Below are 17500 nucleotides of genomic sequence, written 5' to 3' on the forward strand. Positions count from 1 at the left end.
TCCTGTGGTTTTTGTGAGTTTCTGAGCTTCAACCTGTGCGCTCTCTGCCTGCCTCCTCTGCTTGCCCCCTCTGCCTGCCCCCTCTGCTTGCCCCCTCTGCCTGCCCCCCCTCTGCCCCCCCCCCTCTGCCTGCCCTCCCTCTGTCTGCCTCCCTCTGTCTGCCTCCTCTGCCTTGTCTCGGTTCTCTCACCTCAGTGTGAGGTGTGGTTCTCTCACCTACATCTTCTCGTAGCTCAGTCACATTTGTGTCTGCAGGATCGAGTATTAGCTCTTGGACGCCGTTTTTCTCTCTGGCGGTTGTGGAGTGCAGTGGTTCCTGGCCCAGTGGTTCCTGGTCTATTGTAGTTGTTCCTGACCTGTTGCAGTGGTTCCTGGTCTATTGCAGTGGTTCATGGCCTGTTGCAGTGGTTCCTGGTCTATTGCAGTGGTTCATGACCTGTTGCAGTGGTTCCTGGTCTATTGCAGTGGTTCATGACCTGTTGCAGTGGTTCCTGGTATATTGCAGTGGTTCATGACCTGTTGCAGTGGTTCCTGGTATATTGCAGTGGTTCATGACCTGTTGCAGTGGTTCCTGGTCAATTGCAGTGGTTCCTGGCCTGTTACAGTGGTTCCTGGCCTGTTGTAGTGGTTCCTGGCCTGTTACAGTGGTTCCTGGCCTAGTGGTTCCTGTTTTATTTCACTATCATGTCTACTTTTTAGAGTAATGAATGAAGTTTGCTGTTACAGTCTTGAGTTCATTTAATTTTCCCACTAATCTTATGATAAAATAAAACTTTAATATATATTTATGACTCATCTGAGCCCCAAGCTTCCGTTCATGGCGTCTTATTCTACTGGTGTTCATCGTGAACATCTTTTTTTCCACACTGTAAATTTCCCCTTAGTATTTTATACGTCTCTATCATGGCCCCTCTCTCTCTCCTGTTTCCTAGCGTCGTCAGGTATAGTTTTTTCAGTCTGTCTTTATATCTCATCCCTCTCCATTCTGGGACCTCCACGATGGGGACCTCCACGATGGGCCCTCCACGATGGGCCCTCCACGATGAGGCTTCCACAATGTGCCCTCCACGATGGGGCCTCCAAGATGGGGCCTCCACGATGGGGGGGGGGGACCTCCACGATGGGGCGGCATAATCTAAAACTGGTCTCACGTAGGTGGTGTACAGCGATCTAAAAGCCTCCATATATAGGTTCCTGAATGGTGATGTAACATTTGCCGGTGTAGAGTACGCTGCTGACGTTATCCTATTTATGTGAGCCTCTGGAGTCAGGTTTGGTGTTACGTCCACTCCCAGGATTTTTTCTCTAGTCGTTATAGGACGATAGTTTCCCTTCATCGTGTACTGTCCTCTTGGTCTCCTGAGGCCCTGTTCCTATTTGCATCGCCTTACATTTGCTGGTGTTGAACTCCAGTAGCCATTGCTCGTCTCAGCCCTCCAACTTGTTTAAATTGTTCTAGAGAATCTTACAATCCTCATCTGTCACAACTTTTCTGATTAGTTTTGCATCGTTTGCAAATACTCACTTATAAGACTCAACTCTTGTAGATAGGTCGTTAACATAGAGGAGAAATAGTATGCATCAATCCTTCAGGCACTCTGCTTGTTGCCCTATGCCTGTCCGATGTCCTGTCTCTCACTATTACCCTCTGACTCCTGTCTGCCAGGTAATTCTTTGCCTTTGTTAGTGTTTTTCCGCTTACTCCCGCCTGCACCGCGTGTTTGTGAAGTAATCTCTTGTGAGGTACTGTATCAAAGGCTTTTTGGCAGTCCATAAATACACAACCTGTGCAACGTTCTCTGTCCTGCGTTATTGTCGAAACTTTATCATAGAACTCCAGAAGATCCGTCAGGCAAGATTTCCCTTCACTAAAGCCATGTTGATGTGTGTTTACTTACCTAAGTCCCTCCAGGTGTGTAACTAATGTTATCTTTAGTACTCTTTACCTAAGTCCCTCCGGATGTGTAACTAATCTTATCTTTAGTACTCTTTCCAGTACCTTGCAAGGGATGTTAATGAGTGACACTGATCTGTAGACAAGTGCCTCTTCTCTAGCTCTTTTCTCGTAAATTGGTGCCGCATTTGCCTTCTTCCAGCAGCTGGGCAATTCGCTCTTTACAAGTGACTCGTTAGATGATATCGAGGTTCCCTGAGGGCTTGTGTTGCTTCTTTTCACATCTATGGTAATATGTTGTCGGGTCAATAGCTTTAGTTTCGCCTAGTGACGCTAGTTGTTTCCTTATTTCCTCCGCTGTTACCTTAACATTTAATAGTCTCTCATCTAGGGTTGCCTCCTTTTCTGGTGCTGGGAGCTGGTCAGGAACAGAGGCGGACACGCTATAGATGCTGGCATTGACTTCCTCGCTAATTTCCATATAATTTCTTGGATATTCATCTCTGCTTTTTCGTAACCTGGTCACTTGGTCGTTCACTGTATCATTATCCTTTTTATATGATTATGTAGGAGTTTTAGTTATGTCTCTGTTGTTTAGTAAATATATTTTTCATAGTTCTTTTCTATCATTCTTCACATATTTATGTTTTCGTTCTTAAACATATTATGCATCTATTCCGGGTTTGTCTCTGTCCTTTGACCTCTGTATTTACTACACTTCCTCCTGCTTTTCGTTTTTGCCTCTTGGCACTGTCTATATCATGAGCTATTATATCTTCGCCTAATTTTTATATTATTATTGTATGTATCTCTCTCTTCTGCCTCCATGCACTTCAGTTTGACTTGGTCCATCATTTCCTGCACCGTCTTCCCTCTTACGTTCCTCTTTCTTCCCAGACACTTCCAGCACACTTCCCAGATACTCTCTTATTGTCAAGTAATCCCCTTTTTCTATAGTCTCATCACCTTTCCCTGACCCCATGTCTTATGGGCCCTGTTTTAAGTTCCATCGTGTAGTCGAACACCAAGACACAGTGATCACAAGCTCCTGATGGTATGTCATGCTTTAAGTTCTATAGATGTCTTCTTCAGTCTGGGTGAAGATCAAGTCCAGTAGACTTGGTGTATATTCAACCCTTTTTCTTGTGTGATCCTGTACATGCTGTGTTTAGTGGGTTTGTTATCACAATTTACTCTAATTTTTCTCTCCATGTTTCTTCCCCTCTATTGGGAATTCTTAATGCCCAATCGATCTCTCCTCGATGTAGGTCCCTCCCATGACTCTCAGAGAGGACCTGTGTGTGTGTGTGTGTTTGTGTGTGTGTTTGTGTGTGTGTTTGTGTGTGTGTTTGTGTGTGTGTTTGTGTGTGTGTGTGTGTGTGTGTGTGTGTGTGTGTGCGCGCGCGCGCGCGCGCAGCTATTTCAATGACATCTGTGTGACTTCGCGATTTGATCATTCTGATAAAACCATAGCAGTAATTCTGCCTAACCCCCTGCTTTTCTCTCCCTAATTTCTTTCCCTCTCTTCTCTTCCTCTTTACCTTCCGTCCCTCCCTCCCTCCCTCCCTCCCTCTCTGCCCTCTTTACTCACCCTCCCTCCCCCATACTCCTGCTCCTCCTCCTCCTCCTTGTCACTTAACTCCACTACACTGTTGACCTGCTCTCCATTTTCGTTGTGAAGGAGCTGTCGTGTGTCTTTTCAATCTTGTTTTTTTCAACAAGTCGTTCACAGGTTTTGTGCAAATGCCAAGTCTGTCCTGAATGTGTGTGTGTCCTTGCCTATCAGTGTCCACGGGGGAGTGGGTTCTGGCTCTCCCACCGCCCTCGTAGCCTCGTAGCCTGGTGGATAGCGCGCAGGACTCGCAATTCTGTGGCGCGGGTTCGATTCCCGCACGAGGCAGAAACAAATGGGCAAAGTTTCTTTCACCCTGAATGCCCCTGTTACCTAGCAGTAAATAGGTACCTGGGAGTTAGTCAGCCGTCACGGGATGCTTCCTGGGGGTGGAGGCCTGGTCGAGGGCCGGGCCGCGGGGACACTAAAGCCCCGAAATCATCTCAAGATAACCTCAAGATAAGAAGCCCTACTGTAGCCGTGTATTCGCTGCGTTAATGTTTAATTATTCTGATTTTCAAATTGTCGAATCGGGCATTGAAGTTGTGGATGGAGGTGGCTTCCACAACTTCTTCTTTCAGTACATTCCACTTGTTAACTGCCCGTACAGGGACACGAGTGCTTTCTTACGACCCGTCGGCTCATTTAAGCCTCCATCTTCCACGTGTGTCCTCTTGTCTGAAGAGCCTCGCCTTATCCACATTATCTATATCCCTCCCCCCCTGAGTATCTTGTATGTTGTGATCATATCATCTCAGTTCCGTTTTCATAATGCTCCCCAGTCAGCATCATGGACACACGCTCTCACTCCGCCTCTGTATTCACACGAATATATGCTCCTTGATGGGCTCCATCAAGGAGCATATAACTTCCTCACACAACCAGACCATCACCAGAGACATCTTAACAAGCAACACAGAAATTATCGACAGATACAACGACACCAGGAGACTCGACATCAGCGAGGCCCTACACATCAAAAAGTCAAAACCAGCAATCAACAGCCAATTAACACATAGTTACATTCTACCCACTTCAAGACCCCGAACCAACATAGAAGCAAAAAGATAAAACACGCAATGTTCCCATTGATTCATGTCAGCTATCACCTCACCTCAAAAACTAATTTAAGCATTAACAGAGTATGTAAAATTGTCTTTGAGAATGTAAGAAGTGTCTTGCGAAACGCTTCTAGGCGTCAGGACATAAATAAAGTGTGAAGATGAACTTTGGAGACTTAATTTTTCACCTATTCTCGACAATGAAGAAAAACATAAGAAATATTGAGAAGATTCGTGTTAGAACCATTAATCTTACCCTTTCGGTCATATCCAACAACATATGTTTACAAGAAAGACTGCTACTAATATATATATATATATATATATATATATATATATATATATATATATATATATATATATATATATATATATATATATATATATTTCACTTTGCTTTAGTTTATTTATCTCTCAGTATTCTTTCATTTTGTACTACAGCCATAATTATCATCATTTATCCTCTCTGACCATTTTCATCTGTTCTTTCATTTCCACGCGTCTCTCTTTTTTTTTTGGACTTTGTTCTTACTTTTTCGTAGTCGCTCCTCTTCACTCCTTGTACACTTACCTTCTTTCTCTTCCTCGTTCATTAACCATTTTCCTTGTGTTTTTCTCCTATCTTCATTCCTTCTCTTCTTTAAGTGGCTTCCTCTCTCACCGTTCCTTTTATTGATCTCTCTCTCTCTCACTCTCTCTTTCTCTCTCTCTTTCTCTCCTCTCTCTTTCTCTCCTCTCTCTCTCTCTCTCTCTCTCTCTCTCTCTCTCTCTCTCTCTCTCTCTCTCTCTCTCTCTCTCTCTCTCTCTCTCTCTCTCTCTTTCTCTCTTTCTTTCTCTCCTCTCTCTCTCTCTCTCTCTCTCTCTCTCTCTCTCTCTCTCTCTCTCTCTCTCTCTCTCTCTCTCTCTCTCTCTCTCTCTCTCTCTCTCTCTCCTTCCTCTTCCACACATTCCTGGCATGTTATTGATAATTAACACCCCCACCATCCCCCCCCCACAACCCCCCAAACAATCTCCCCCCCACAATCATCCCCCACTCCATACACATCCACTCACCCACCCTCCCTGTGTATGGAGGCAGACTCCATACACTGTTTCAAGTGTAGGTATGATAAAGCTTAATAAGCTCAGGAACTTGTACACCAGTAGATTGACGGTTGAGAGGCGGGGCTAAGGAGCTGAAGCTTATTCCCCGCAAGCACAACTAGGTGAGCACCCTCATCATCCCCCCCTTCTCCATTCTTGGTTCAAGATTGTACCACACGTCAGAGTGTCGTCTTATAGACATGTTACTGTTTCATATATATATATATATATATATATATATATATATATATATGTCGTACCTAGTAGCCAGAACGCAATTCTCAGCCTACTATGCAAGGCCCGTTTTGCCTAATAAGCCAAGTTTTCATGAATTAATTGTTTTTCGACTACCTAACCTACCTAACCCAACCTTACCTAACTTTTTCGGCTATCTAACCTAACCTAACCTATAGAGATAGGTTAGGTTAGGTTAGGTATGGTTGGTTAGGTTTGGTCATATATCTACGTTAATTTTAACTCCAATAAAAAAAATTGACCTCATACATAATGAAATGGGTAGCTTTATCATTCCATAAGAAAAAAATTAGAAAAAATATATTAATTCAGGAAAACTTGGCTTATTAGGCAAATCGGGCCTTGCATAGTAGGCCGAGGAGTGCGTTCTGGCTACTAGGTACGACATTATATATATATATATATATATATATATATATATATATATATATATATATATATATATATATATATATATATATATATATATATAATCACTGCATCACTCTGTGGAATACATTTTCACTTACAGTGATGCACTATTTTGGCATCAAATGGACGTGAAAATATGCAAATATTAATTTTCCACAATTCTTGGAACTTTTTCATCAGCATTTCATAACTTTGCCAGTAATTAATTTAATGCCAAATTGGGCTTCCTGAACACGACGACCAAAACAGGATGCCAGAAGTAATGGTTTCTTTTAACCCTTTTGTCTTACTCAAGCAAAACAAGTTTCAGTTCCTTATAGGTCAAAGCAACGCTTTATTTGTCTATACACCATATTATCTTGAGTCAGGAGCGTGATCTCCATTCCCACCCAACTCTGATTTTAATATTATTAATTATATATATATATATATATATATATATATATATATATATATATATATATATATATATATATATATATATATATAATTATACAACTGTCACTCCCTAAGGTGTGCTCCCTCCTTCGACAGCTCAAAATTAACGGAATATGACACACTCCTAAGGTCAATAACCGTGAAAGTGTTCAACCTCTCCCTGCAAGATGACCAATGGGACCAAGCAACGCTCCCAGTTAGACTCGGGGGGATAGGTATTCGCAAGGCGACACAGTTAGCATTGCCGGCATTCTTATCCTCGACCAGTGCTACAAGTGAATTAGTTAAGGAAATACTACCTGAATACCTAAGAGGCTCCATTGGGATTCATGATCCCAAATTCGCGGAAGGAGCCGGTCAGTGGAACCCTTGTCAACTCTCACCCTCGACCGACTTTTCCAAATGACTGCAAACAGTTCAAATGGGATAGCCCCATAGTGGAGAACATCGCCACATCATTGCTGGAGGCAGCTTCCAGGAAGGAAAAAGCGCGTCTTCTAGCTGTGCAAGCGCCCCATGCCGGGGACTTCCTGTTGGCAGTCCCTAATTCCGCCTTGGGCACCCGCCTGGACCATCGGGCCCTAAGTATTGGTGTTGCCCTGCGCCTTGCCGCCCCCTGTCTCCACCGAGCACCGGTGTATCTGCGGCCATGCACGGGCAGACCAATACGGCAGCCATGGTCTCATCTGTCGTAAGACACAGGGAAAGATTGCCAGACATGAAGCAGTCAATGACATCATCAAGAGAAGTTTGGCTACAGCTGGGTGTCCAGCACAAAGAGAACCTCAGTTGTGCAGACCTGACAACAGCCAAAAACGCCCAGATGGAGTCACCCTGCAGCCGTGGAGGGAAGGTAAACAGGTCGTATGGGATTACACGTGTGCATCTACATTGGCTGATACCTATCTACCTCTCAGTATAGTTGAGGGAGGCGGGGCGGCCACCTTCAGGGAGACCCAGAAAACCAAGTACAGAGACCTAGAACGTTGTTACAGGTTCGTGCCGATAGACTCTAAGACCCTGGGCGCCTGGGGTAAATGTGCACTTAAGATCTTAAAGGAGGTTGGTGAGGAACTCATTGGGAAAACTAGAGACCCACGAGCGGCCAGTTTCCTGTTCCAGCGCCTCAGTGTCGCAGTTCAGAGGGGAAATGCGTGCTGTATCCTGGGTACGGACCCGACCTCCGAGGAGCTGGACGAGGTGATCAAATACTGATTGTTATATTGTTATATAAGTTATATATATGTCGTACCTAGTAGCCAGAACGCACTTCTCGGCCTACTATGCAAGGCCTGATTTGCCTAATAAGCCAAGTTTTCCTGAATTAATATATTTTCTCTATTTTTTTTCTTATGAAATGATAAAGCTACCCATTTCATTATGTATGAGGTCAATTTTTTTATTGGAGTTAATATTAACGTAGATATATGACCGAACCTAACCAACCCTACCTAACCTAACCTAACCTATCTTTATAGGTTAGGTTAGGTAGCCGAAAAAGTTAGGTTAGGTTAGGTTAGGTAGTCGAAAAAACATTAATTCATGAAAACTTGGCTTATTAGGCAAATCGGGCCTTGCATAGTAGGCTGAGAAGTGCGTTCTGGCTACTAGGTACGACATATATATATATATATATATATATATATATATATATATATATATATATATATATATATATATATATATATATATATATATACACTTGGTCTATATATATATCCACGGGGTACCGTGGAGACCGGACGCACCATGGAGCTCCGGGCTACCTTCATACTTTATCACAAAACAGTGAGGCCAAGCAGGTGGGGCGTTGGTCAGGACATATGTGAACATCATTAGAAGACATCTTCAGCATTTGAAGTCCCTCCATCGCCCCAGTCAACGGTATTTTACAATTTTCTCCGGCTTGTGAAGCTTGAACACACCAGCAACAGTGCCAGTGAGGGAGGCCTACCATCTTAACGGCCGGGGCGGGATGGGGAAGGGCGGGGGGGGGGCGGAGGGAGGCGCGTGAGGGAAAGTGAACCTTAGAGTAAGGCGTCACTAGGAACACCCGCTCACCGGTCAGGCGGAGGAGGAGGCTGGTAGTGGCCGCATCTCCCCTCACCACCACACCACCCCACCACCTCCCTCGTGGGCTCAGTGAATGATAGTGAACAATTTCTGTCTGTTTAGTGTATACTTTGCGGCCCCGACATACAAAGTGAATACCATGTATATATAGTGCCTTAGTGAAATATACATCTCAAAGTGCCAACTCCGATACTCAGTGCCATACACACCACAAAGTGTCAACCCCAGTTTATAGTGTCATACATATAACACAGTGCCAACCCCATATTCTCAGTGTCATACATACCCTGGTGTACATATATATGAATGTATATTGTGTGTCATGTGTATAGCCCATTCGATACTACGCCTCCCCCAACAAACAGACCCCATCCCCCCCCCCGCACCTCACTACCTGAGCTGACCCTCGCCTCACCAGCCTCCACACCCAGCCGCGGCCTCCACACCCAGCCGCGGCCTCCACACCCAGCCGCGGCCTCCACACCCAGCCGCGGTCTCCACACCCAGCCGCGGTCTCCACACCCAGCCGCGGTCTCCACACCCAGCCGCGGTCTCCACACCCAGCCGCGGTCTCCACACCCAGCCGCGGTCTCCACACCCAGCCGCGGTCTCCACACCCAGCCGCGGTCTCCACACCCAGCCGCGGCCTCCACACCCAGCCGCGGCCTCCCACACCCAGCCGCGGCCTCCCACACCCAGCCGCGGCCTCCCACACCCAGCCGCGGCCTCCCACACCCAGCCGCGGCCTCCCACACCCAGCCGCGGCCTCCCACACCCAGCCGCGGCCTCCCACACCCAGCCGCGGCCTCCCACACCCAGCCGCGGCCTCCCACACCCAGCCGCGGCCTCCCACACCCAGCCGCGGCCTCCCACACCCAGCCGCGGCCTCCCACACCCAGCCGCGGCCTCCCACACCCAGCCGCGGCCTCCCACACCCAGCCGCGGCCTCCCACACCCAGCCGCGGCCTCCCACACCCAGCCGCGGCCTCCCACACCCAGCCGCGGCCTCCCACACCCAGCCGCGGCCTCCCACACCCAGCCGCGGCCTCCCACACCCAGCCGCGGCCTCCCACACCCAGCCGCGGCCTCCCACACCCAGCCGCGGCCTCCCACACCCAGCCGCGGCCTCCCACACCCAGCCGCGGCCTCCCACACCCAGCCGCGGCCTCCCACACCCAGCCGCGGCCTCCCACACCCAGCCGCGGCCTCCCACACCCAGCCGCGGCCTCCCACACCCAGCCGCGGCCTCCCACACCCAGCCGCGGCCTCCCACACCCAGCCGCGGCCTCCCACACCCAGCCGCGGCCTCCCACACCCAGCCGCGGCCTCCCACACCCAGCCGCGGCCTCCCACACCCAGCCGCGGCCTCCCACACCCAGCCGCGGCCTCCCACACCCAGCCGCGGCCTCCCACACCCAGCCGCGGCCTCCCACACCCAGCCGCGGCCTCCCACACCCAGCCGCGGCCTCCCACACCCAGCCGCGGCCTCCCACACCCAGCCGCGGCCTCCCACACCCAGCCGCGGCCTCCCACACCCAGCCGCGGCCTCCCACACCCAGCCGCGGCCTCCCACACCCAGCCGCGGCCTCCCACACCCAGCCGCGGCCTCCCACACCCAGCCGCGGCCTCCCACACCCAGCCGCGGCCTCCCACACCCAGCCGCGGCCTCCCACACCCAGCCGCGGCCTCCCACACCCAGCCGCGGCCTCCCACACCCAGCCGCGGCCTCCCACACCCAGCCGCGGCCTCCCACACCCAGCCGCGGCCTCCCACACCCAGCCGCGGCCTCCCACACCCAGCCGCGGCCTCCCACACCCAGCCGCGGCCTCCCACACCCAGCCGCGGCCTCCCACACCCAGCCGCGGCCTCCCACACCCAGCCGCGGCCTCCACACCCAGCCGCGGCCTCCACACCCAGCCGCGGCCTCCACACCCAGCCGCGGCCTCCACACCCAGTTGATGCCTCCACACCCAGCCTCGGCCTCCACACCCAGCCGCGGCCTCCACACCCAGTTGATGCCTCCACACCCAGCCGCGGCCTCCACACCCAGCCGCGGCCTCCACACCCAGCCGCGGCCTCCACACCCAGCCGCGGCCTCCACACCCAGCCGCGGCCTCCACACCCAGCCGCGGCCTCCACACCCAGTTGATGCCTCCACACCCAGTTGATGCCTCCACACCCAGCCGCGGCCTCCACACCCAGCCGCGGCCTCCACACCCAGCCGCGGCCTCCACACCCAGCCGCGGCCTCCACACCCAGCCGCGGCCTCCACACCCAGTTGATGCCTCCACACCCAGTTGATGCCTCCACACCCAGCCGCGGCCTCCACACCCAGCCGCGGCCTCCACACCCAGCCGCGGCCTCCACACCCAGTTGATGCCTCCACACCCAGTTGATGCCTCCACACCCAGCCGCGGCCTCCACACCCAGCCGCGGCCTCCACACCCAGCCGCGGCCTCCACACCCAGCCGCGGCCTCCACACCCAGCCGCGGCCTCCACACCCAGCCGCGGCCTCCACACCCAGCCGCGGCCTCCACACCCAGCCGCGGCCTCCACACCCAGTTGATGCCTCCACACCCAGCCGCGGCCTCCACACCCAGCCGCGGCCTCCACACCCAGTTGATGCCTCCACACCCAGCCGCGGCCTCCACACCCAGCCGCGGCCTCCACACCCAGTTGATGCCTCCACACCCAGCCGCGGCCTCCACACCCAGCCGCGGCCTCCACACCCAGCCGCGGCCTCCACACCCAGCCGCGGCCTCCACACCCAGCCGCGGCCTCCACACCCAGTTGATGCCTCCACACCCAGTTGATGCCTCCACACCCAGCCGCGGCCTCCACACCCAGCCGCGGCCTCCACACCCAGCCGCGGCCTCCACACCCAGCCGCGGCCTCCACACCCAGTTGATGCCTCCACACCCAGTTGATGCCTCCACACCCAGCCGCGGCCTCCACACCCAGCCGCGGCCTCCACACCCAGCCGCGGCCTCCACACCCAGCCGCGGCTTCCACACCCAGCCGCGGCTTCCACACCCAGCCGCGGCCTCCACACCCAGCCGCGGCCTCCACACCCAGCTGATGCCTCCACACCCAGCTGATGCCTCCACACCCAGCTGATGCCTCCACACCCAGCTGATGCCTCCACACCCAGCTGATGCCTCCACACCCAGCTGATGCCTCCACACCCAGCTGATGCCTCCACACCCAGCTGATGCCTCCACACCCAGCTGATGCCTCCACACCCAGCTGATGCCTCCACACCCAGCTGATGCCTCCACACCCAGCTGATGCCTCCACACCCAGCTGATGCCTCAACACCCAGCTGATGCCTCCACACCCAGCTGATGCCTCCACACCCAGTTGATGCCTCCACACCCAGTTGATGCCTCCACACCCAGTTGATGCCTCCACACCTAGCTGATGCCTCCACACCCATTTGATGCCTCCACACCCAGTTGATGCCTCCACACCCAGCCGCGGCCTCCACACCCAGCCGCGGCCTCCACACCCAGTTGATGCCTCCACACCCAGTTGATGCCTCCACACCCAGCCGCGGCCTCCACACCCAGCCGCGGCCTCCACACCCAGCCGCGGCCTCCACACCCAGCCGCGGCCTCCACACCCAGCCGCGGCCTCCACACCCAGCCGCGGCCTCCACACCCAGCCGCGGCCTCCACACCCAGCCCCGGCCTCCACACCCAGCTGATGCCTCCACACCCAGCTGATGCCTCCACACCCAGCTGATGCCTCCACACCCAGCTGATGCCTCCACACCCAGCTGATGCCTCCACACCCAGCTGATGCCTCCACACCCAGCTGATGCCTCAACACCCAGCTGATGCCTCCACATCCAGCTGATGCCTCCACACCCAGTTGATGCCTCCACACCCAGTTGATGCCTCCACACCCAGCTGATGCCTCCACACCCATTTGATGCCTCCACACCCAGTCGATGCCTCCACACCTAACCGATGCCTCCACACCCAGCCGCAGCCTCCACACCCAGCTGATGCCTCCACACCCAGTTGATGCCTCCACACCCAGCCGCGGCCTCCACACCCAGTTGATGCCGCCACACCCAGTTGATGCCGCCACACCCAGTTGATGCCTCCACACCCAGCCGCAGCCTCCACACCCAGCTGATGCCTCCACACCCAGTTGATGCCTCCACACCCAGTTGATGCCTCCACACCCAGTCGCAGCCCCCACACCCAGTTGATGCCTCCACACCCAGCCACGGCCTCCACACCCAGTTGCTGGCTCCACACCCAGTTGATGCCTCCACACCCAGTTGATGCCTCCACACCCAGTTGATGCCTCCACACCCAGTTGATGCCTCTACACCCAGTTGCTGGTAGTTGCTTGGCCATGACCCAGTGTGTTTGCCCCCCTCTATAGAACAATGCACAGTTTAACTCTCCCAACCGAGTTGAAATGGAAGGGGTCCCAGCGGTCGGGCAGGACTCCACAAGCCTTGAGGTGCCAACAACTGCTCCTAAAAGAGGTTTTTGCCGAGTATGCAACAAAAACACCGCCATAAACTCCAACGGTGGTGTTATCCGCTTTCATACCGTCAACGAGGTAAGATGCAGTGGTTCCCACCAGCTTCCAAAGGGAAGCAATGGCCAGCTGCCATTGACAGTTAGAGAAGAGACTCCCATTAACCTAATCTCATCTGAAAACCTCACCCAAGCGATCATAGCGACGTCTGCTAGAACATTACCACACATCCCAAAAGCAGCTCGCCCAAATGCAGCAGCCAAACTTTGTGATCTTCTGAAAAGCGTCAATGATGCCCCGGAAAACATTCAAGCGTGGCATAATGTCCTTCTGTTTGGCAATGTATCCCTCACCGTCCCTCCAAGGAGGGACAAATCACTTGCTTCCTCGGTCCTGAGGGCGATAAATGAATACCCAAGGGGGGACAACCTAGTTCGCCTGCCTCTCCGAGCTAAACACATCCACCGCAGAAATGATAACAACAACATACCGGAAACGTACAAAATCAGAGCACAAATCACCAAGAAAATTGAAGAGGGAAATACCGCAAGTGCTATTAGAGTCCTCACCAGTGACGAGAAAATTGCTCCTCGAAACTCAGCCACAGCACGGGCCCTGCAAAGCAAGCACCCACCCAGAGCCCCTCAAGGCGACAGCATCGTTCCGCCATCAGCCGACACCATTTCAGACCCATTAATCGTTGGTGTCTGAGGTCTACAAAGCAGCCCTTTCTTTTCCACCTGGGTCAGCAGGAGGCTTTACAGGGTTAAAACCTCAACACATCAAGCAAATGTTAAATCCTGCGGTTGGTGATGCTGCACAAGATCTTCTTATGGAACTCACAAGGTTCGTCAACATGTGCCTGGCTGGTGAGATACCTGAGGTCATCAGGCCTCTCTTTTTTGGTGCCTCCCTCTGTGCTCTCAAAAAGAAGGACGAAGGAATCAGGCCAATCGCTGTTGGCAACACTCTCCAACGCCTGATTGCCCAGGCTGCTATGAGGGTTGTCAGCCAGCAAGCGGCTGAATTGCTGAAACCAATCCAGCTAGGATTTGGAATCCCCCAAGGCTGTGAAGCGGCTGCCCATGCAGCACGAGCATACATCACCAACATTTCTGATGAAAAGTCCCTGCTCAAACTGGACTTTAAGAATGCCTTCAACATGGTCAGAAGAGATGCAGTACTTTGTGCCGTACATCGCCATTTCCGGCCCCTCTACCCGTTCATACTATCGTGCTACAGTGGCGAGTCAAAACTGCTCTTTGGTGAACATGAAATCAGATCATGTGAAGGTGTTCAGCAAGGTGATCCTCTTGCTCCCCTTCTTTTCTGCTTAGTCTTAAAAGAAATCACCGAAAGCTTGTCCAGCGAGTTCAACATCTGGTTTTTGGATGATGGCACTATAGCTAGCACCGTAGACCACCTCTTGGCAGATATCAGGAAAATAAGGGAGCAAGAAGTAAGCCTGGGTATTGTCCTGAACCCTTCCAAGTGTGAAGTAGTCTCTTCCAACCCACACATCGTAGCTAGAATAAGGTCTGCCTTGCCTGGAGCCCATGTCATTAGGGCCGAGAACAGCACCCTCCTTGGAGCCCCCCTCGGGTCTAATGCCATTGAGGAGATCCTTGACAAGAAAATCGCAGACCTTAGGAGGATGGAAGACAGAATAGGTGACATCGATGCCCACGATGCTTTTTATCTCCTCACCAAATGCCTATCCCTTCCGAGGCTAACCTACTTTCTGAGGGGCGCCCCATCTTACGACAGCCGAAAGCTTGAAGAATATGACCTCTTACTGAAGACCATGCTGGAAAAAGTTGTTAACCTCTCCCTCAACGAATGCCAGTGGAAACAAGCCACTCTTCCTGTTAGGCTCGGTGGCTTGGGTGTCAACACTGCTACCCAAATTGCTGTCCCAGCCTTCCTGTCTTCCTCCTCAGCATCAGATGACCTGGTTAAGGAAATTTTACCTGACACCCTGAGTGATGTAGCGGGGATACAGGACCCCCACTACACGGAATGCGACACGAAATGGGGTGCCATGGCAGACCCAGCACTCAGACCAGCCATGCCGAAAGCCAAGAAACAATCCAGCTGGGACAGCCCCATTGTAGACAAAGAAGCCACAGCTTTGCTGGAGGCAGCAACAACCCCCAGTGATCGTGCACGCCTCACAGCTGTGCAGGCTCCCCATGCAGGGGACTTCCTTTTGGCAGTCCCTATGTCTGCGACAGGCACACGTCTTGATCCGCAGGAGCTCCATATTGCAGTCGCTCTGCGTCTTGCTGCCCCTATCCACACTGTTCATAGGTGTATTTGCGGCGAGGCAGATGCTGACGAATATGGATTGCATGGCCCGCACTGTGGAAAATCTGGTGGTTGGCACACTAGACACGACGAAGTCAATGACATCATTAAAAGAGGCCATGCCTCTGCTCAGTGTCCAGCGGAGAGAGAGCCCCGCAACCTACTAAACCGTGACTCTGTTAGCTTTGCCGGCCGACCAGACAGAATCACACTGCGACCGTGGAAGGGTGGCAGACAGTTGGCATGGGACTATACTTGTGTATCCACCCTGGCAACCACATACATCAACTTCTCTGCCGGCACAGCAGGAGCCGCGGCGACACGCAGAGAAAGAGACAAGTCAGCCAAGTACAGGCAATTGGATGATGGGTACAACTTCGTTCCAATAGGGTCTGAGACCCTAGGCCCATGGGGAGAGAGTGCAAGAAGGTTTCTTAAGGATATTGGTTCCAAGCTCATTGACACCACAAGAGACCCTAGAGTAGCAAGTTTTCTCTTTCTGCGCCTCAGTGTCGCGATCCAGAGGGGGAATGCTCGCTGCATCCTCGGTTCCTGCCCGGCGTCGGAGGAGTTCGAGGAAATCTACAGCCTCTAGGAAGAGAACTTTTTTTTTGTGTCCTCTTAATGTTAATTTTTTGTATAAAATCAGATATGTAACTGTATAACCTTGCATAATAAAATGTACACCATAAAAAAAGGGGGTGGTAGGAGAAGCGAACACTCTTACGTATTCAGAGTTAAATGGCAAGTTTTTCCTGAATGCTCTGTGTTCCCTTCTCTGAGGCTGTGGGTCCCTATAATTGCACCAGTGGTGGTACCCCCCTATATATATATGTATGTATGTATGTATAATATATATATATATATATATATATATATATATATATATAAATGTATATATATATATATATAAATGAGTGTGTGTGTAAATCACGAAAATTAACACGTGATGAAACCGACCAAACACCATGATAGATATATGTTTGTGATGAACATCTGAACCAATATGGCAACCTACCAAAACTAACAATATACGTTTCTCTGATTTTTATTCATAGGATGGTTTGGCCTCACTGTCCTTGATGCTACGATGAACGAAGATATATACATATATATATATATATATATATATATATATATATATATATATATATATATATATATATATATATATATATATTATATTATATAATATATCCAAGCACAACACAGCGTTCTGCGTCGTTAAAACGTTCAACGAACGCAATAACGTTCAACGTTGTGAAAACGGTGTGTGTGTGTGTGTGTGTGTGTGTGTGTGTGTGTGTGTGTGTGTGTGAGTATGCTGGGGGTATGACATACAAGGAGTAAGAGTAATATACTTTTCTATTATCTCTTTCTAAAATCGCTTGCTAATCGTTTTCCTATTTTTTTCCTTCTCTTCTATGCATATTTAAGCTGAGGTAATTGTTGCTTAAATTGGAATTTGTCCACCATTTGATTTAGAGGAATAGTTTAAGTGGTAATTTAATTGGTTAGGCGGAAGAGGATGTGTGGTTGTTGGTGACTGTGTGGTTGTTGGAGACTGTGTGGTTGTTGGTGACTGTGTGGTTGTTGGTGACTGTGTGGTTGTTGGAGACTGTGTGGTTGTTGGTGACTGTGTGGTTGTTGGTGACTGTGTGGTTGTTGGAGACTGTGTGGTTGTTGGAGACTGTGTGGTTGTTGGAGACTGTGTGGTTGTTGGTGACTGTGTGGTTGTTGGTGACTGTGTGGTTGTTGGTGACTGTGTGGTTGTTGGTGACTGTGTGGTTGTTGGTGACTGTGTGGTTGTTGGTGACTGTGTGGTTGTTGGTGACTGTGTGGTTGTTGGAGACTGTGTGGTTGTT

General features: G+C 51.2%; 1 protein-coding gene across 1 annotated transcript in view; it reads right to left on the minus strand.

The window, feature by feature from the left end:
* Positions 1-2129: 2129 nt before the first annotated feature.
* The window catches only part of LOC138366366 (ribosome-binding protein 1-like), a 21735-nt gene continuing 6364 nt past the window's right edge, over positions 2130-17500 (minus strand). Inside the window, exon 2 of the mRNA XM_069327402.1 lies at positions 2130-2431. Within this exon, the coding sequence (XP_069183503.1) occupies positions 2130-2431 (302 nt within the window). The remainder of the gene's footprint in view (positions 2432-17500) is intronic.

The sequence above is a fragment of the Procambarus clarkii genome, chromosome 19 (assembly GCF_040958095.1).
Source record: "Procambarus clarkii isolate CNS0578487 chromosome 19, FALCON_Pclarkii_2.0, whole genome shotgun sequence".
Taxonomy (NCBI): domain Eukaryota; kingdom Metazoa; phylum Arthropoda; class Malacostraca; order Decapoda; family Cambaridae; genus Procambarus; species Procambarus clarkii.